This window comes from Heptranchias perlo, chromosome 28 (assembly GCF_035084215.1).
Source record: "Heptranchias perlo isolate sHepPer1 chromosome 28, sHepPer1.hap1, whole genome shotgun sequence".
NCBI classification, from domain to species: domain Eukaryota; kingdom Metazoa; phylum Chordata; class Chondrichthyes; order Hexanchiformes; family Hexanchidae; genus Heptranchias; species Heptranchias perlo.
Window position 1 is genome coordinate 38,269,787 of NC_090352.1, and position 20,044 is coordinate 38,289,830.

Here is a 20,044-nt window from a genome sequence, read left to right on the forward strand (position 1 = left end):
CTGCCCCCTTGTAGGTTCAGTTACATACTGCTCAAGAAATCCATCCCTAATACACTCAATAAACTCTTCCTCAAGGCTACCCTGCCCAATTTGATTTGTCCAGTTAATATGATAGTTAAAATCCCCCATAATTATAGCTGCTCCCTTATTACATGCCCTGACTATTTCCTGATTAATACTTCTTCCAGCAGAGTTGCAACTATTAGGAGGCCTATATACTATGCCCACGAGTGTTTTTTGCCCCTTATTATTCCTTATCTCTACCCAAACTGTTTCATTATCCTGATCCTTTGTCCCAATATCTTTTCTCTGTATTACAGTGATTCCTTCCCTTATTAACATAGCCACCCCACCTCCCCTTCCTTCCTGCATGTCCTTCCTGATTGTTAAATACCCTGGCATATTTAATTCCCAGTCGTTGTCACCCTGCAGCCATGTTTCTGTAATGGCCACAAGATCATACCCATACGTCGTTATTTGTGCCGTTAACTTGTCCATTTTGTTACGAATGCTACGTGCATTCAGATAAAGAACTTTCAAATATGTTTTGTGACACTTAGTTCCTGCTTTTTCCTTTTTTAACACTTTACCTTTTACTCCATACCTTCTGTCCCTTCCTGATACGCTTTCCTCTGTCTCCCTGCTCAGGTTCCCAACCCCCTGCCACAGCTTTGATGCTGGGTTAATCGCCTTACGCCTTCTAGTTTTTATTTTATCTGTCGTGCCTAAAGTGCCTAAAGTACACTTTCTTTCCGCTGCTCTATGCTTTTCCCTTTCACTTGTTCTTGAACAACTGTTTGTACTATTTGTATTGTAGATTTCCCCTGGGTCTTCCCCTCTCTTGCTGCTCTCAACTTTATTCCCTTCTGACTCCCCGCTCAGGTTCCCATCCCCCTGCCACTCTAGTTTAAACCTTCCCCAACAGCACTAGCAAACACACCCGCGAGGACATTTGTCCCGGTCCTGCTCGGGTGTAACCCGTCTCGCTTGTACAGGTCCCACCTTCCCCAGAACCGGTCCCAATGTCCCAGGAATCTAAATCCCTCCCTCCTACACCATCCCTGCAGCCACACATTCATCCGGTCTATTCTCCTGTTCCTATACTCACTAGCACGTGGCACCGGTAGTAATCCTGAGATCACTACCTTTGAAGTCCTGCTTTTTAATTTATCTCCTAACTCCTTAAATTCACCTTGCAGGACCTCATCCCTTTTTTTACGTATGTCGTTGGTACCAATATGGACCACGACTACTGGCTGTTCACCCTCCCCCTCCAGAATGCCCTGCAGCCGCTCCGTGACATCCTTGACCCTAGCACCAGGGAGGCAACATACCATCCTGGAGTCACGTTTGCGGCCGCAGAAACGCCTATCTGTTCCCCTTACAATGGAATCCCCTATCACTATAGCCCTGCCACTCTTCTTCCTCCTCTCCTGTGCAGCAGAGCCACCCGGGGTGCCCCGAACCTGGCTCTTGCTGCTTTCCCCTGATAAGCCATCTCCCCCAACAGTATCCAAAGCAGAATATCTGCGTAACGTGAATCTACTTGTGTCCCTTACCTCGGTGAGCCGGTCTCCCTCGGATACCCGTGTTGCTTCTGACGATCTCAGAGTTTCCTGGGTCTTCGTTGATGAGCCCAAGGTCTGTGTTCCACCTCGTCCAGTTAACTTCATCGACCCTGCACAGGGCCGCACAGAAACAGTTCCGCATTATTGCCAATATCTACATTCCGGAGCCTACCCCCGCACCCCGAGCCACCCCCCCCGCCACTGGAATGAGCCGTAATGAGTGCAGGTTGACGCCAATTGTAAACAATAAACAAGCAATGGTAAACATAATGAAAAAGTGGGAAGGCACTGCTGTTGAACGATTGTTTTGGGGGTTCAAAGCATCCTTTAATAATGAACATTATTCCCAGAAAATGTTATACAGTGGAAAAAAATGAGATCGACTTTTTTATATCGAACCTTTCAGGGTGAGGGCAGCAGGCACATGGGAACAACACCACCTGCACGTTCCCCTCCAAATCACACACCATCCCGACTTGGAAATATATCGCCGTTCCTTCATTGTCGCTGGGTCAAAATCCTGGAACACCCTGCCTAACAGCACTGTGGGAGAACCTTCACCACACGGACTGCAGTGATTCAAGAAGGCGGCTCACCACCACCTTCTCAAGGGATGGGCAATAAATGCTGGCTTTGCCAGCGACGCCCACATCCCATGAACGAATAAAAAAAAACGCGATCAATAGAGTTTTGTTGGGTAACGGTATCGAGAGGTATGGAGCAAAGGAAGGTAAATGGAGTTAAGATACTGATCAGCCATGATCTGATTGAATGGTGAAGCAGGCTCGAGGGGCTGAATGGCCTCCTCCTGTTCCTAATGTTACTTACTATGTGACCTCATAAGAGAGATTTTCCTGGGTCTGTGTCCAGGGGCACTGCAAATTCTGAAAAGTCAGGCAGGTTCCTTTAAGAAAGAAGAAAGAACTTGCAAGTAATAGACTTCAAGAGGATATAGACAGGCTGGTGGCATGGGCGGACACGTGGCAGATGAAATTTAACACAGAAAAATGTGAAGTGATACATATCGGTAGGAAGAACATGGAGAGGCAATATAAACTAGAGGGCACAACTCTAAAAGGGGCACAGGAACAGAGAGATCTGGGGGTATATGTGCACAAATCGTTGAAGGTGGCGGGGCAGGTTGAGAAGGTGGTTAAAAAACCATATGGGATCGTGGGCTTTATAAATAGAGGCATAGAGTACAAAAGTATGGAAGTCATGATGAACCTTTATAAAACACATCTTTCGGCCACAACTGGGGTAATGTGTCCAGTTCCGAGCACCGCACTTTAGGAAAGATGTGAAGGCCCTAGAGAGAGTGCAGAAGAGATTTACTAGAATGATTCCAGGGATGAGGGACTTTAGTTACATGGATAGACTGGAGAAGCTGGGGTTGTTCTCCTTGGAACAGAGACGGTTGCGAGGAGATTTGATAGAGGTATTCAAAATCATGAAGGGTCTAGACAGAGTAGACAGAGAGAAACTGTTCCCATTGGCAGAAGGGTCAAGAACCAGAGGACATAGATTTAAGGTGATTGGCAAAAGAAACAAAGGTGACATGAGGAAAAACTTTTTTACACAGCGAGTGGTTAGGATCTGGAATGCACTGCCCGAGGGGGTGGTGGAGGCAGATTCAATCATGGCCTTCAAAAGGGAACTGGATAAGTACTTGAAAGGAAAAAATTTGCAGGGCTATGGGGATAGGGTGGGGGTAGTGGGACTAGCTGGATTGCTCTTGCATAGAGCCGGCACAGACTCGGTGGGCCGAATGGCCTTCTTCCATGTTGTAACCTTTCTATGATTCTATTGATATCGTGCCTTTCACAACCTCAGGATGTCCCAAAGTGCTTTACAGCCAATGAAATTCTTCTGAAGTGTAGTCACTGCTGCAGCCAAGGAAAGGTGGCAGCCAATTTGCACACAGCAAGATCCCACAAACAGCAATGAGATAATAACCAGATAATCTGTTTTTAGTGAGATTGGTTGAGGGATAAATATTGGCCAGGACACCGGGGAGAACTCCCTTGCTCTTCTTTGAAATAGTGGCCATGGGATCTTTTACGTCCACCTGAGAGGGCAGATGGGGCCTCGGTTTAACGTCTCATCCGAGAGACGGCACCTCCGACAGTGCAGCACTCCCTCAGTACTGCACTGGGAGTGTCAGCCTGGATTGTTGTGCTCAAATCTCTGGAGTTGTACTTGAACACATGACCTTGGGGAGAAGGAATTATCCGGTCACTTTGTGTAGTGATGCTCAGGAATGCATCAATTTTTGATATTTGCAGCAAATTTGGAACATCATCAAGTTTAATATCTCGCTACAGATTGCGAGGAGCGCAGTTCTTACCCCATTTTTGTAGCCCTCCTTTTTGACATTGCCTAATTACATCGCTGGTCTTTTTAAAAATTCGTTCATGGGATGTGGGCGTCGCTGGTGAGGTCAGCATTTATTGCCCATCCCTCATTGCCCTTGAAGAAGGTGGTGGTGAGCCGCCTTCTTGAACCACTGCAGTCCCTGTGGTGAAAGTTCTCCCACAGTGCTGTTAGGACTTTTTTTTAGCGAGATTGTACAACTGAGTGGCTTGTTAGCCCATTTCAGAGGACAATTAAGAATCAACCACATTGCTGTGGGTCTAGAGTCACATATAGGCCAGACCAGGTAAGGACGGCAGGTTTCCTTCCCTAAAGGACATTAGTGAACCAGATGGGTTTTTACAACAATCCGGTAGTTTCATGGCCACCTTTACTGATACTAGTTTTTTAAATTCCATATTTTATTTAATTAATTGAATTTAAATTCCCCAGCTGCCATGGCAGGATTTGAACTCATGACTCTGGATTATTAGTACAGTAACATAACCACTATGCTACCGTACCCTGGTCTGGTCTGCAATGAAACTGTGAGCCTGAAGGTTAGCCTGCTGTATCCCAGTTTATTTCCCCTTTACCTGAAACACCATCTCTGGTCTTCTTGGCCATCGAGAGTAATCCCGACCATCACAGGCTCTCCTGAGCGGAACTTTGCTCTTAGAAACTTAGGCAAGCTTTTCTCTAAATCCAGAATTGTAATTGCTCGCTGGAGAATAAAGTCAGAGGTGCAATTAGAGAGATTGAGGGAGTGAATTTTTGTTAGGCAAGGGTATTAAAGGTTACGGAAACAAGGCGGGTAAATGGAGTGAAGATACAGATCAGCCATGATCTAATTGAGTGGCGGAACAGGCTTGAGGAACTGAATGGCCTCCTCCTGTTCCTATCTAAACAAACGAAAACAAAAGGATAATTTTTATAGTCAAACTTTCACAAAACCATCCAAAATTTGGCTCTAAACTGACAATCTCACTCGGTGACCTATGAGAAATGGAGATGCCAAATTGGTGTGGTCTCCTGTGTTTGGCATTGAGGCAACTTTGGAAACTTTACTCTGTATCTAAGCTGTGCTGTACCTGCCCTGGGAGTGTTTGATGGGACAGTGTAGAGGGAGCTTTACTCTGTATCTAACCCATGCTATACCTGCCTTGGGAGTGTTTGATGGGACAGTGTAGAGGGAGCTTTACTCTGTATCTAACCTGTGCTGGTTTAGGAGAAGAGGGGAGGGAAATGGCAAGACTATAAACCCTTACCTGAAGTTTCCAGACACTCTTACTGTCCTTGGAAATCTTCTCCACCGTCTTACTCATCAATGCAATCAACATATTGAGTAGGAGAATGTATGTCAGGATGACATAAGATATCAGCAGGAAGATGAAGACCTCTTTGAATCTGTAGTTCTCGGTGAACTCCAGGTCTCCCATCCCGATGGTGAATCGAAACAACTCCAAGAAGGCTGTCTGAAAATTCTTGTAGGTGGTTTTCTTCTGGCAGCCTGGTTTGGTGTTATTGTAAACACCATCTTCGATAAGCACCACCAAAGCTGCAAAGAGAAGGTCAAAGGGTGTAGAGGGTAAGTCTGAGATAACCAGGGACCAACCTGGTCTCCTCCCCACTGCTCTCCTACAGCACCTGATGATGTATCACAGATAGGGGGTCGCCAACTCTGGCTGGCCGCATTCCTGGACGTTTCATCCTATGATCTCCCACTTCCGACTGCCCCTCCCTCCACGCTCCCGCCATTGGCTGCTCGACACGTCCATCATCGCGACGCACCACCTTCCCACTGCCAATCGAAAGCGAATAGACTCTTTGTTACCCGATCAGCTGATTCTTGACTGTCAGTCAACTAGTCTTTTTGTTTCCATCTCTGATATTAAATAGGTTCGGGAGGACCAGGGGTCAGAATTTTAAGTTGTATGAGACCAGATCTAGGTTAAATGTCAGGAGGTGGTTCCAGAGAACAGTGGGCTGGTGGAACAGGCTGCCGGCTCGTGCGATGGACGCTGATTCGCTGAATTCCTTCGAGCGAGAGCGGGACCTGTTTCTGGCTGGGGCGGAGATCTCCTCGTACAAGAGGTGGGTAATGAATAGAATTCAGGGCCAGAGTGAACTCCTGGACTAGTTTCGATCGCCAAAGGGGTCGGATAGGAATTTCCCAGATTTTTTCCCCCCAAATTGGCCTGGGTTTTTATCTGGTTTTTCGCCTCTCCCAGGAGATTGCACGGTGTTGGGGTGGGGAGTCTAAATATTGTGAGACACAAGGCCTAACGATTGTGTGGGACAGGCTGGATGGACCAAAGGGTCTTTTCCTGTCCATCATTGTTCGTATAACTAATAAACAAACGTGTTCAAAGAAAATGAAAAAAAACACACAATTTGTTTTAGTATCCCTATGATTATTTCTCCAGGTTTGCTCACATCAATGTTCGGGAGATTAATCTTTAATTCCTGGAGAGTCCTGGACAATCCTGGAGGGTTGGCAACCCCTAATCACAGACATGCCCATGCACCCACGCTTGGGTTACCCCATGAGGCTGTTAAAAAAAGGCAAACGGGATCCTGGGCTTTATAAATAGAGGCAAGGGAGTTATGCTAAACCTTTATAAATCACTGGTTAGGCCTCAGCTGGAGTATTGGGTCCAATTCTGGGCACCGCACTTTAAGAAGGATGTCAAGGCCTTGGAGAGGGTGCAGAGGAGATTTACTAGAATGATTCCAGGGATGAGGGACTTCAGTAATGTGGAGAGACTGGAGAAGCTGGGATTGTTCTCCTTAGAGCAGAGAAGGTTAAGAGGAGATTTAATAGAGGTGTTCAAAATCATGAAGGGGTTTTGATAGAGTAAATAAGGAGAAACTGTTTCCACTGGCAGGAGGGTCGGTAACCAGAGGACACAGATTTAAGATACTTTAGAGCAGCGTAGACTTAAAGGTGACCTGACAGAGGTCTATAAAATCATTAAAGGGCTGGATAGCGTCCTTATTGATAGATTATTCCAGTTTAACAGGTTGGGGAGGACCAGGGGACACGAGTTTAAACTATGGAAGAGTAGGAATAGACTGGGTGTTGGGCGGTTCCTCTTTTCCCAGAGAGGAGTGAGCCTCTGGAATGTGTTGCCGGCTGGTGAGGTGGGTGCTGACTCTCTCCCTTCGAGAGGGAGCTGGATCGGTTCCCGACTGGGGCAGAGATCACATCATCTGGAAGGTCAGTGTCTTTACAGGTAACACTCGGTCCGTGTGATCTCCCGGACTGGTTCCCATCACCTGAGGGGGTCGGAGAAGAATTTTCCAGAGTATTTTTTTCCTTTATTGACCCTGTTTATTCTTTTTTTTTGCCTCTCCCAGGAGATTACATGGGTGGGGTGGGGGGGGGGGATTAGGAGGGGGGAAGGAAGAAGTGTTTAGTCATAATTGTCCGGCCATCATGGTGTGGGAGGAAAGCTTGATGGACCAGCTGGTCTTTCCCTGCCCGTCAGTTTTGTAAGTTGGTCTGATGATTGGGATACACAGCAGTGGTGAGATTGGGTGCTGGCCACCATGGGAGGGGTGAATGAGCCCATGCTGCCCTGGCATTGTGCCCCTATGCTTTGCCATGCTCCACCCCGACCGGCCAGGCATCCTGCCATTTTAATCGCCTCCTTCCTCGGATTGGATGATAGTCAAATGCAATGAAACTCACCGGCTCCAAATCCAAAGATGAACACGGCGTATACGAGAAGGAAGCTCATAATATCCGTCAAGAAGATCTGCAACAAATACATTAACCACAGCTTAATCTGTTGAACTGATAATCTGATGTAAACCAAGTCGTGAGATGCTTGCTCGTGCTGCTGTCACAAACACACGAGGATGTGTACTCACAAACACATGTATGCGTGCAAATACAAACACGACCATCGCATGCACACGCATCACGTGTACTCACACAGTACATATGCCTATGCTCACACATGAACACACAGACACGTGTACACATGAAAGCACACTTGAATCCATGCACAAATGTGCACACAAACAGACTCTGCTCTCAACAAATGCGTGCATGCACAAACATGTACACACATACGCATCACTTGGGAGTTGTTCTGAGGGAAACAAGGGCACAGAATGTACTCTGGGTGCGGGACTTCAATGTTCACCACTCAGAGTGCTCAGTAGCACCACTGACCGTGCTGGCCGAGTCCTGATGGGCTTTGTTGCCAGGCAAGGCCTGCGTCAGATGGTGAGAGAAGCAACATGAGGAAGTAACCTACTTGACCCTGTCCTCACAACCTAAGTGTCACAGGCACCTTGCTCCACGAGAGCACTAGCAGATTTGACCACTGTGCCGTCCTTGTCGGCTGTGGCTCAGTGGGCAGCACCCTCGCCTCTGAGTCATGAAGGGCGTGGGTTCAAGTCCCACTCCAGAGACTTGAGCACCAAAATCCAGGCTGACACTCCCAGATGAGACATTAAACCGAGTCCTTGTCCACTCTCAAGTGGATGTAAAAGATTCCAGGGCTCTATTTAGAAGAAGAGCTGGGGAGTTCTCCCCAGTGTCTCGGCCAATATTTATCCCTCAACCAACATCACTAAAAAAAGATTATCTGGTCATTATCACATTGCTGTTTGTGAGATCTTGCTGTGCACAAATTGGCTGTCGTGTTTCCTACATTACAACAGTGACTACACTTCAAGAAGTATTTCATTGGCTGTAAAGTGCTTTGGGATGTCCTGATGTCCTGAAGTCGTGAAAGGCGCTATATAAATGCAAGTTCTTTCTTGTGGCGAATGCAGTCTCATCTCCACTGTGAGAGGAAACTCCTTCATGTCATGTGGCACTCCGGCCGTACAGAGTGGGACAGACCAAGGGCACATCTAGCAGCCCAAAACTGTGCCTCCATGAGGTGCTGTGAGCCATTGGCATGCTGCAGAATTGTACACCACCACAATGTGTAACCTCGTGGCCCAGTACATCTCTCACTCCTCCATTGCCATCGAGCCAGTGAACCAGCCTTGGTTCCACTACCTTCTCAGAGCAAATAGGGACGGGCAATAAATGCTGGTCTTGCCAGTGACACCCACATCCCGAGAATGAATTTAAAAATAGGACATGTGCATTTACAAACACTAGTATACACACAGACTCATGTACACATATAACACATGTGCACGTACATACAGTCCATGGGTATACACAAAAATTACGCATGTACACAAATTCGCATGTATGCACATGAACATGCCTACATGAAGTCACTCATTGCTGCAGTAAACTTGAGCTCATCCAAAACTCTGCTGCCTGTATCCTGACTCGCACCAAGTCCCGTTCACCCATCGCCCCCCTGTGCTCGCTGGCCTACATTGGCTCCCGGTCCGGCCTCACCTTGATTTTAAAATTCTCATCCTTGTTTTCAAATCCCTCCACGGCCTCGCCCCCTCCCTATCTCTGTAACCTCCTCCAGCCCCACACCCCCCACCGAGATCTCTGCGCTCCTCCAATTCCGGCATCTTGCGCATTCCTGATTTCCTTCGCTCCACCATTGGCGGCCGTGCCTTCAGCTGCCTGGGTCCTGAGCTCTGGAATTCCCTCCCTAAACCTCTCCGCCTCTCTCTCCTCCTTTTAAGACGCTCCTTAAAACCTACCTCTTTGACCAAGCTTTTGGTCACCTGTCCTAATATCTCCTTATGCGGCTCGGTGTCAAATTTTGTTTGATAATCGCACCTGTGAAGCGCCTCGGGACGTCTCACTGCGTTAAAGACCTATATAAATGGGAGTAGTTATTGCAGTATTGCACTTACTTTCTGCATCATGACGCTATAAATGCCCATTCGCTGGAACCCTCGTGTGTAATAAAGTACATTGATCCAGCCTATTGCAAGACCGATCACCATAAATCCCACATATTCCTCCCGTCCCGTCATGTACAGCACAGAAGAGGCGAGTAGCAGCAAGGCCTGGAGTAAGCTGGAGAAAAACAGACAGGTGGAGCTCTTTTTGAAAATGGTCCAGTTTATGAATGTTTTTTTTTACACCAGTTAAGATCCTTACTGTTATCCTGCAGTTTCTCCCTCATCCAACAGGGTGCACTTTTCTTGCCAAGAGCGGTTGCGCCCCCCCACCCCCCCCACCAGCCCCACCCCCAAGTCACAAAGTCGTCATGAAGAGCTGGTGGGGGACAGGATCAGGCTGGAAGGGCCCGGGTTAGTGCTCCTCCCGGCCCCTCATAAAACCCCAGATCTCCGCTGCCCCGGGCTCCCCGCCTTCCGTGGCCTCAATTCCCATCTGACCCCTCACCTTCTCCCCTCCCCCCCCGCCCCCCCACCCCGCCAACGTACCCTAGTGACGGGGAAAGTTCCTTCGGCGGGGGGGAGCAGCGCAGATTCACCAGAACAATACCGGGGCTAAAAGGGTTAAATTATGAGGACAGGTTGCATTGACTAGGCTTGTATTCCCTCGAGTTTGGTAAGGGTATTAAAGGTTACAGAGCCAAGGCGGGTAAATGGAGTTATTGAATGGCGGAACAGGCTCGAGGGGCTGAATGGCCTCCTCCTGTTCCTATGTAACAGGCTCGAGGGGCTGAATGGCCTCCTCCTGTTCCTAAGCCTCCGGCCGCCCGATATCCTGCTCCCATCCACCGCCCTCCATGTCATTCCCTCCGGCTTCAGGAGGGTGTCCCATTAAATTGAGGCCCAGGAATTAAAACGGCCTGGGCCTCACCCTGGCATTGCCATGAGAGTTTCCTCACCCCCCCCTCCATCCTTCCCCCACACCCCTCCCCCTTCCCCTCCCCCCGGCCCCTGGACCTCAGCCCCAGGTTAAAATTGGGGCTGTACTTTCCACGATTCCGATTGGGTCCAACGAGAGGTGCCTGATTCCAACCTTGGGTTCGAGAAGCCTGATCATCAAATACATGTTGTTAGGTTTCTGATTGAACGGCGCATTTAGACATTTGGAAGGACGGAGACCAATCACAGCAAGAGCCATGTTTCCCAATTGGGAAGGGAAGGCGTAGGAGCTTACAATAAAATGTCGCAGTAGCCGTCGATTGTGATCGACTTTGGAGTTCGTCGTCTCCGCAAGAAGACTTCTTCAATCTGAGGAGGGAAATAAAACAGTTACAACAACGACAGCAATAACTTGCATTTATACAGCACCTTTATCGTAGTTAAACGTCCCGAGGCGCTTCACAGGAGTGATTTTCAAACAAAATTTGGCACCAAGCCACAAAAGGAGATATTAGGACAGGTGACCAACAGCTTGGTCAAAGAGGTAGGTTTTAAGGAACGTCTTAAAGGAGGAGAGAGAGGTGGAGAGGGGGTGGGGTTTAGGGAGGGAATTCCAGAGCTTAGGGCCCAGGCAGCTGAAGGCACGGCCGCCAATGGTGGAGCGATTAAAATCGGGCATGCGCAAAAGGCCAGAATTGGAGGAGCGCAGAGATCTTGGAGGGTTGTAGGGCTGGAGGAGGTTACAGAGATAGGGAGGGGTGAGGCCATGGAGGGATTTGTAAACAAGTCTGGAGCTCCGGTCTCCGCTCGCGGCACTGTCTGGAGCTCCGATCTCCGCTCGCGGGACTGTCTGGAGCTCCGGTCTCCGCTCGCGGGACTGTCTGGAGCTCCGGTCTCCGCTCGCGGGACTGTCTGGAGCTCCGGTCTCCGCTCGCGGGGCTGTCTGGAGCTCCGGTCTCCGCTCGCGGGACTGTCTGGAGCTCCGGTCTCCGCTCGCGGGACTGTCTGGAGCTCCGGTCTCCGCTCGCAGGACTGTCTGGAACTCCGGTCTCCGCTCGCGGGACTGTCTGCAGCGAGGGTTCGATGCCTGCACCTTCTGGCTCAGAGATGGGAATGGCTACCAATGAGCTAAAGACTGGCTCCACTTTGCCCTGGTTATCCCCCCCCCCAACCGATTGGCACCATGAAACCGGGCAGACAGCAGTGGAAACCCCAGGCCTAGGAGGTCTATGCTGCCCCTACCTCGTGTCACACTTGAGCCAGAGCTCGCTGTTCCCTAACTGTCCCGGGATATTACTTCACTGAAGTTGAGATGAACTTGGGATCGAGCACTAAAAACTACCGGACAGGTACAAAAAAATAATTTAAAAGGCTAATGGAATGTTGGCATTTATCTCAAGGGGGCTGGAATACAAAGGGGTGGAAGTTATGTTACAGCTGAACAGAGCTCTGGTCAGACCCCATTTGGTGTCACTGCGTTCAGTTCTGGGCACTGCACCCCAGGAAGGATATATTGGCCTTGGAGGGGGTGCAGCGCAGATTCACCAGACTGATACTGGTTAAATGACGAGGACAGGTTGCACAGACGAGGCTTGTATTCCCTTGAGTATAAAAGATTAAGGGGTGATCTAATTGAGGTGTTTAAAATGATTAAAGGATTTGATAGGGTAGATAGAGAGAAACTATTTCCTCTGGTGGGGGGAGTCCTGAACAAGGGGGCATAACCTTAAAATTAGAGCCAGGCCGTTCAGGGGTGATGTCAGGAAGCACTTCTTCACACAAAGGGGAGTGGGAATCTGGAACTCTCTCCCCCAAAAAGCTGTTGAGGCTGGGGGTCAGTTGAAAAATTTCAAAACTGAGATGAATAGATTTTTGTTGGGTAAGGGGATTAATGGTTACGGAATCAGGGCGGGTAAATGGAGTTAAGATACAGATCAGCCGTGACCTAATTAAATGGCAGAACATGCTCGAGGGGCTGAATGGCCTCCTCCTGATCCTACTCTCACTACCGCGATCCTCCCTCTGTGTGCAATGCTCACGTACACGGAGAAGATAAAAATATAAGTGAACCTGCACATGACTCACCCCTTGGAAGAAAAGATAGAGTGCACCAGCGATTGTGATGGTTTGTCCAACGACTCGCAGGTAGCTTTTAGTTGTGCCCGTAATTTCAAACGGGGGCTGTGTTAAAAATAAAGCGAAACAAGGTTTTATTGAAGCGAAACTGTGTGCAGAGGGGACGTGAGTATTTTCCCCACGTCTGACTGGGGAAACATTTCTACATGCAACAACGACGACAACAACTTGCATTTATATAGCGCCTTTAACGTAGTAAAACGTCCCAAGGCGCTTCAGGGGAGCGTCATCAGACAAAAATTTGACACCGAGCCACATAAGCAGATATTAGGACAGGTGGTCGCAGAGGAGGTTACAGAGATAGGGAGGGGGCGAGGCCATGGAGGGATTTGAAATCAAGGATGAGAATTTTGAAATCGAGGCGTTCCTGGACCGGGAGCCGATGTAGGTCAGCGAGCACAGGGGGTGATGGGTGAAAGGGACTTGGTGCGAGTTAGGATACGGACAGCAGTTTTGGATGAGTTGAAGTTTATGGAGGGTGGAAGGTGGGAGACCGGCCAGGAGAACATTGGGATAGTCGAGTCTGGAGGTGACAAAGGCACGGATGAGGGTTTGAGCAACAGATGGGCTGAGGCCGAGGCGGAGACTCCAAGATGGTTGCAACAAAGTGCAGCAAGCACAAAGTGCCAAGGGACAAATTACTGGGTGGTAATTGGGAGAATGAAAGGCTTCGGTTTATCTAAAGCCTTCTCACGTCCCTCAGAAACGATTCAAAGTGCCTCACGCACAATGGGGGAGATCCTGACTCTGTGCGATAGAGTAAAACGGGTGATAGCGAATTGGCAGCCCGTTCCACATCACTCCCGTTTTTTATTTCCATTGAAGTCAAGATCTGTCCCAATGAATTACTTTCGGGCGCAGTCATTGTTGTGTAGGTAAAACTGCGGGCAGGAGCTTGACCAAGTGACCTCTCCCGAAACTCAGGACACCGAGGCCAGTGGTGATACCCCTCCTAGCATCCCCGGTGAGCACAGACCAGTGACCAACCCTGCGGCATTCCTGTACGGCTCGGTTCCAAGGGGGGCCGTGCGCTCACCCGCTGAGCCATTGCATAGTGAATCATTTACTTCAGAGTCTGCAGGTAAATTCTTTAAAATTAAAACACCATGTTTAAGAACATACCGAATATAAAAATGAAGAACTCCTATTTACATAATGCCTCTCACGACCTCAGGACATTCCAAAACGCTTTGAATGAAGTACTTTCGAAATGTACTCACTGTTGTAATGTAGGAAAAGTGGCAGCCAATTTTTGCACAGCAAGATCCCAAAAACAACATTAAGATAAATGATCAGATAATCTGTTTTTAGGTGATGGTTGCGGACTAAATATTGGCCCAGGACGCTGGGGAGAACTCCACTGAATAGTGGTTGTGGGATCTTTCACGTCCACCTGAAAGGGCAGACGGGGCCTTGGTTTAATGTCTCGTCTGAAAGATGACACCTCCAGCAGTGCAGCACTCCTGCAATACGGGCCCTCTGAAAGTGCAGCACTCCCTCAGTACGGACCCTCTGAAAGTGCAGCACTCCCTCAATACGAGCCCCCAAAAAGTGCAGTGCTCCCTCGGTACTGACCCTCCGACAGTGCAGCGCTCCCTTAGTACTGACCCTCCGACAGGGCAGCACTCCCTCACTACTGACCCTCCGACAGGGCAGCGCTCCCTCACTACTGACCCTCCGACAGGGCAGCGCTCCCTCACTACTGACCCTCCGACAGGGCAGCACTCCCTCAGTACTGACCCTCCGACAGGGCAGCACTCTCTCATTACTGACCCTCCGACAGGGCAGTGCTCCCTGGGTGAGTCGGCCTGGATTTTGTGCTCAAGTCTCTGGAGTGGGACTACGAACCCACGACCTTCTGACTCAGAAGCAAGAGTGCGACCCACTGAGCCACACCTGTCAGCACAAGATGAAGAAAATATTCCCACCGTTTTCTTCTCAATTCTGTTGTAGGCCACAGTGGTGAAGATGATCATGTAGCAGAGGTAAATGAAGAACTTGATGTAAAAGATGAAGCTGGCAAACTTGTTCCATTTCTCCTGCAGCAGCATGTTTAACGGTTCTAAGTGTAGCATTTCATGTCGGAACTGAGAAACGAAACACACACCAGTTAGCAGGGCCGTTTCTTTAACGTTGGTACAAATCTGACAATCGCACCCAGGGACGCAGCAGGATGGCTGGTGCAGGGAGGGGAAAATACCACAGCAGGCAGCAGGGGGCGGGCTTCAGACACTGGGTTTGAACCTGCCCTGGGAGTGTTTGATGGGACAGTGTAGAGGGAGCTTTACTCTATCTAACCCGTGCTGTACCTGCCCTGGGAGTGTTTGATGGGACAGTGTAGAGGGAGCTTTACTCTGTATCTAACCCGTGCTGTACCTGCCCTGGGAATGTTTGATGGGACAGTGTAGAGGGAGCTTTACTCTATCTAACCCGTGCTGTACCTGCCCTGGGAGTGTTTGATGGGACAGTGTAGAGGGAGCTTTACTCTGTATCTAATCCTGTACCTGCCCTGGGAGTGTTTGATGGGACAGTGTAGAGGGAGCTTTACTCTGTATCTAACCCGTGCTGTACCTGCCCTGGGAGTGTTTGATGGGACAGTGTAGAGGGAGCTTTACTCTGTATCTAACCCGTGCTGTACCTGCCCTGGGAATGTTTGATGGGACAGTGTAGAGGGAGCTTTACTCTATCTAACCCGTGCTGTACCTGCCCTGGGAGTGTTTGATGGGACAGTGTAGAGGGAGCTTTACTCTGTATCTAATCCTGTACCTGCCCTGGGAGTGTTTGATGGGACAGTGTAGAGGGAGCTTTACTCTGTATCTAACCCGTGCTGTACCTGCCCTGGGAGTGTTTGATGGGACAGTGTAGAGGGAGCTTTACTCTGTATCTAACCCATGCTGTACCTGCCCTGGGAGTGTTTGATGGGACAGTGTAGAGGGAGCTTTACTCTGTATCTAACCCGTGCTGTACCTGCCCTGGGAATGTTTGATGGGACAGTGTAGAGGGAGCTTTACTCTGTATCTAACCCTTGCTGTACCTGCCCTGGGAGTGTTTGGTGGGACAGTGAAAACCGGGGATGCGCAAGAGGCCAGAATTGGAGGAGCGCAGAGATCTCGGAGGGTTGTAGGGCTGGAAGAGGTTACAGAGATAGGGAGGGGCGAGACCATGGAGGGTTTTGAAAATACGGATGAGAATGTTAAAATAACACAGACGTGCAATGTCCATTTGTAACAGTAAATCAGGTGTAACGGAATTTGCGTTACGCTGGTACTTTACCGGAGTTTCGCTGCCGTACACAATAATCTCCAACACCGACTTCTCTTCATACGTGTCGAGGGCGCCAAGGTCATAAAGCGAGGAGTGCACGGGACCATATGCCCATTCCGTGAATTTCCTGGACAGATGACGACATTCCTCGTCACGGATCTCTCGGCCAATGACGTGTTTAAATATCTGAAAAACAGACGTCATTGAATCGAAATGGACACCGAAGGAAGAAATATTTAAGTAGTTGTAATGTCTCAAAGTGCTTGTCACGGATCTCAGCCCTGGCTCAGTGAGTAACACTCTGGCCTGAATCAGAAGGTCGTGGGTTGAAGGCACAGTCCGGAGACTTGAACCCCAGAATTCAGGCTGATGCTCCCAGAGCAGTGCTGAGGGAGTGCTGCACTGTCGGAGGGTCAGTACTGAGGGAGAGCTGCACTGTCGGAGGGTCAGTACTGAGGGAGAGCTGCACTGTCGGAGGGTCAGTACTGAGGGAGCGCTGCACTGTCGGAGGGTCAGTACTGAGGGAGCGCTGCACTGTCGGAGGGTCAGTACTGAGGGAGCGCTGCACTGTCGGAGGGTCAGTACTGAGGGAGCGCTGCACTGTCGGAGGGGCAGTACTGAGGGAGCGCTGCACTGTCGGAGGGTCAGTACTGAGGGAGCGCTGCACTGTCGGAGGGTCAGTACTGAGGGAGCGCTGCACTGTCGGAGGGTCAGTACTGAGGGAGCGCTGCACTGTCGGAGGGTCAGTACTGAGGGAGCGCTGCACTGTCGGAGGGTCAGTACTGAGGGAGTGCTGCACTGTCGGAGGGGCAGTACTGAGGGAGTGCTGCACTGTCGGAGGGGCAGTACTGAGGGAGCGCTGCACTGTCGGAGGGTCAGTACTGAGGGAGCGCTGCACTGTCGGAGGGTCAGTACTGAGGGAGCGCTGCCCTGTCGGAGGGTCAGTACTGTGGGAGTGCTGCACTGTCGGAGGGTCAGTACTGAGGGAGTGCTGCACTGTCGGAGGGTCAGTACTGAGGGAGCACTGCACTGTCAAAGGGGCAGTACTGAGGGAGTGCTGCACTGTCAGAGGGGCAGTACTGAGGGAGTGCTGCACTGTCGGAGGGTCAGTACTGAGGGAGCGCTGCACTGTTGGAGGGTCAGTACTGAGGGAGCGCTGCACTGTCGGAGGGTCAGTACTGAGGGAGCGCTGCACTGTCGGAGGGTCAGTACTGAGGGAGCGCTGCACTGTCAAAGGGGCAGTACTGAGGGAGTGCTGCACTGTCGAAGGGTCAGTACTGAGGGAGCGCTGCACTGTCGGAGGGTCAGTGCTGAGGGAGCGCTGCACTGTCGGAGGGTCAGTACTGAGGGAGCGCTGCACTGTCGGAGGGTCAGTACTGAGGGAGTGCTGCACTGTCGGAGGGGCAGTACTGAGGGAGTGCTGCACTGTCGGAGAGCCAGTGCTGAGGGAGCGCTGCACTGTCGAAGGGTCAGTGCTGAGGGAGCGCTGCACTGTCGGAGGGTCAGTGCTGAGGGAGCGCTGCACTGTCAGAGGGTCAGTGCTGAGGGAGTGCTGCACTGTCGGAGGGGCAGTACTGAGGGAGTGCTGCACTGTCGGAGGGTCAGTGCTGAGGGAATGCTGCACTGTCGAAGGGTCAGTGCTGAGGGAGCGCTGCACTGTCGGAGGGTCAGTGCTGAGGGAGCGCTGCACTGTCAGAGGGTCAGTGCTGAGGGAGTGCTGCACTGTCGGAGGGGCAGTACTGAGGGAGTGCTGCACTGTCGGAGGGTCAGTGCTGAGGGAATGCTGCACTGTCGGAGGGTCAGTTCTGAGGGAGCGCTGCACTGTTGGAGGAGCAGTACTGAGGGAGCGCTGCACTGTCGGAGGGTCAGTACTGAGGGAGCGCTGCGCTGTCGGAGGGTCAGTACTGAGGGAGCGCTGCACTGTCGGAGGGTCAGTACTGAGGGAGCGCTGCACTGTCAAAGGGGCAGTACTGAGGGAGTGCTGCACTGTCAGAGGGGCAGTACTGAGGGAGTGCTGCACTGTCGAAGGGTCAGTACTGAGGGAGCGCTGCACTGTCGGAGGGTCAGTGCTGAGGGAGCGCTGCACTGTCGGAGGGTCAGTGCTGAGGGAGCGCTGCACTGTCGGAGGGTCAGTGCTGAGGGAGCGCTGCACTGTCAGAGGGTCAGTGCTGAGGGAGTGCTGCACTGTCGGAGGGGCAGTACTGAGGGAGCGCTGCACTGTCGGAGGGTCAGTACTGAGGGAATGCTGCACTGTCGGAGGGTCAGTACTGAGGGAGCGCTGCACTGTTGGAGGAGCAGTACTGAGGGAGCGCTGCACTGTCAGAGGGGCAGTGCTGAGGGAGTGCTGCACTGTCGGAGGGGCAGTACTGAGGGAGCGCTGCACTGTCGGAGGGTCAGTACTGAGGGAGCGCTGCACTGTCGGAGAGTCAGTACTGAGGGAGCGCTGCACTGTCGGAGGTGCCGTCTTTCAGATGAGACGTTAAACCGGGGCCCCGTCTGCCTTCTTTGGCGGATGTAAAAGATCCCATTGCACTATTTTGAAGAAGAGCAGGGGAGTTCTCCACGGTGTCCTGGCCAATATGTATCTCTCAATCAACATCACTAAAACAGATTATCTGATCATTATCACATTGCTGTTTCTCCCAAACCATGAGAGAATAATCTCCCCAGCAAGTAAATCACTGCTGACTCTACCTGCTCTTATCAATTTCAACCAGTGATTTCTTTTCCAAACTATCTTGTGAGTTTTTGCACAATCTCCCTGTTTCTGTTACGGAAAATCACTCTTAATATCTGTCACAGACTCACTCTCTCCATCAGTATCTCATTCTGTCACTCCTTCTTTCTCTCTTTTCAGAATGTCGCTCTTTCTGAATACCACTGTTAGTTTTTCTCTGTTTTGTTAAAATCTCTCTCTCTCAGCTTTATCTCTGTCATGCTCTCTCTTGCTCATTGTCACAATCTCTCTCACTCTGTTTTCAATCTGTTACAATTTGTGTTCTGTTTGTCACAATCACTCGCTCTGCTTTTTGTCACAGTCTCTTCCTCTGTTAGCCTCTCTCTCACTCTGCGTTCTCTCTGTCAGAGTCTCTCTTCCTCTGTTAGCCTCTCTCTCACTCTGCGTTCTCTCTGTCAGAGTCTCTCTTCCTCTGTTAGTCTCTCTCTCACTCACTCTGCGTTCTCTCTGTCAGAGTCTCTCTTCCTCTGTTAAGTCTCTCTCTCTCACTCTGCGTTCTCTCTGTCAGAGTCTCTCTTCCTCTGTTAGCCTCTCTCTCACTCTGCGTTCTCTCTGTCAGAGTCTCTCTTCCTCTGTTAGCCTCTCTCTCACTCTGCGTTCTCTCTGTCAGAGTCTCTCTTCCTCTGTTAGTCTCTCTCTCACTCTGCGTTCTCTCTGTCAGAGTCTCTCTTCCTCTGTTAGCCTCTCTCTCACTCTGCGTTCTCTCTGTCAGAGTCTCTCTTCCTCTGTTAGCCTCTCTCTCACTCTGCGTTCTCCCTGTCAGAGTCTCTCTTCCTCTGTTAGTCTCTCTCTCTCACTCTGCGTTCTCTCTGTCAGAGTCTCTCTTCCTCTGTTAGCCTCTCTCTCACTCTGCGTTCTCTCTGTCAGAGTCTCTCTTCCTCTGTTAGCCTCTCTCTCACTCTGCGTTCTCCCTGTCAGAGTCTCTCTTCCTCTGTTAGTCTCTCTCTCTCACTCTGCGTTCTCTCTGTCAGAGTCTCTCTTCCTCTGTTAGTCTCTCTCTCTCACTCTGCGTTCTCTCTGTCAGAGTCTCTCTTCCTCTGTTAGTCTCTCTCCCTCACTCTGCGTTCTCTCTGTCAGAGTCTCTCTTCCTCTGTTAGTCTCTCTCTCACTCACTCTGCGTTCTCTCTGTCAGAGTCTCTCTTCCTCTGTTAGTCTCTCTCTCTCACTCTGCGTTCTCTCTGTCAGAGTCTCTCTTGCTCTCTTACAATCTCTCTGCTTTGCCTCTCTTACATTCGCTCTCCCAATCGCAATTCTTCACTGCAAA

At 50.3% G+C, this 20,044-nt stretch overlaps 1 protein-coding gene across 1 annotated transcript in view; it reads right to left on the reverse strand.

The window, feature by feature from the left end:
* Window positions 1–20,044, reverse strand: part of LOC137345079 (transient receptor potential cation channel subfamily V member 1-like) — a 41,068-nt gene that overhangs the window by 6,584 nt on the left and 14,440 nt on the right. The window contains exons 6-14 of the mRNA XM_068008519.1: window positions 16,053–16,229; window positions 14,708–14,866; window positions 12,729–12,824; window positions 10,939–11,012; window positions 9,717–9,882; window positions 7,615–7,681; window positions 5,189–5,478; window positions 4,517–4,644; window positions 1,560–1,678 (exon numbers count right to left, since the gene is read on the reverse strand). Of these exons, the coding sequence (XP_067864620.1) occupies window positions 1,560–1,678; window positions 4,517–4,644; window positions 5,189–5,478; window positions 7,615–7,681; window positions 9,717–9,882; window positions 10,939–11,012; window positions 12,729–12,824; window positions 14,708–14,866; window positions 16,053–16,229 (1,276 nt within the window). The remainder of the gene's footprint in view (window positions 1–1,559; window positions 1,679–4,516; window positions 4,645–5,188; window positions 5,479–7,614; window positions 7,682–9,716; window positions 9,883–10,938; window positions 11,013–12,728; window positions 12,825–14,707; window positions 14,867–16,052; window positions 16,230–20,044) is intronic.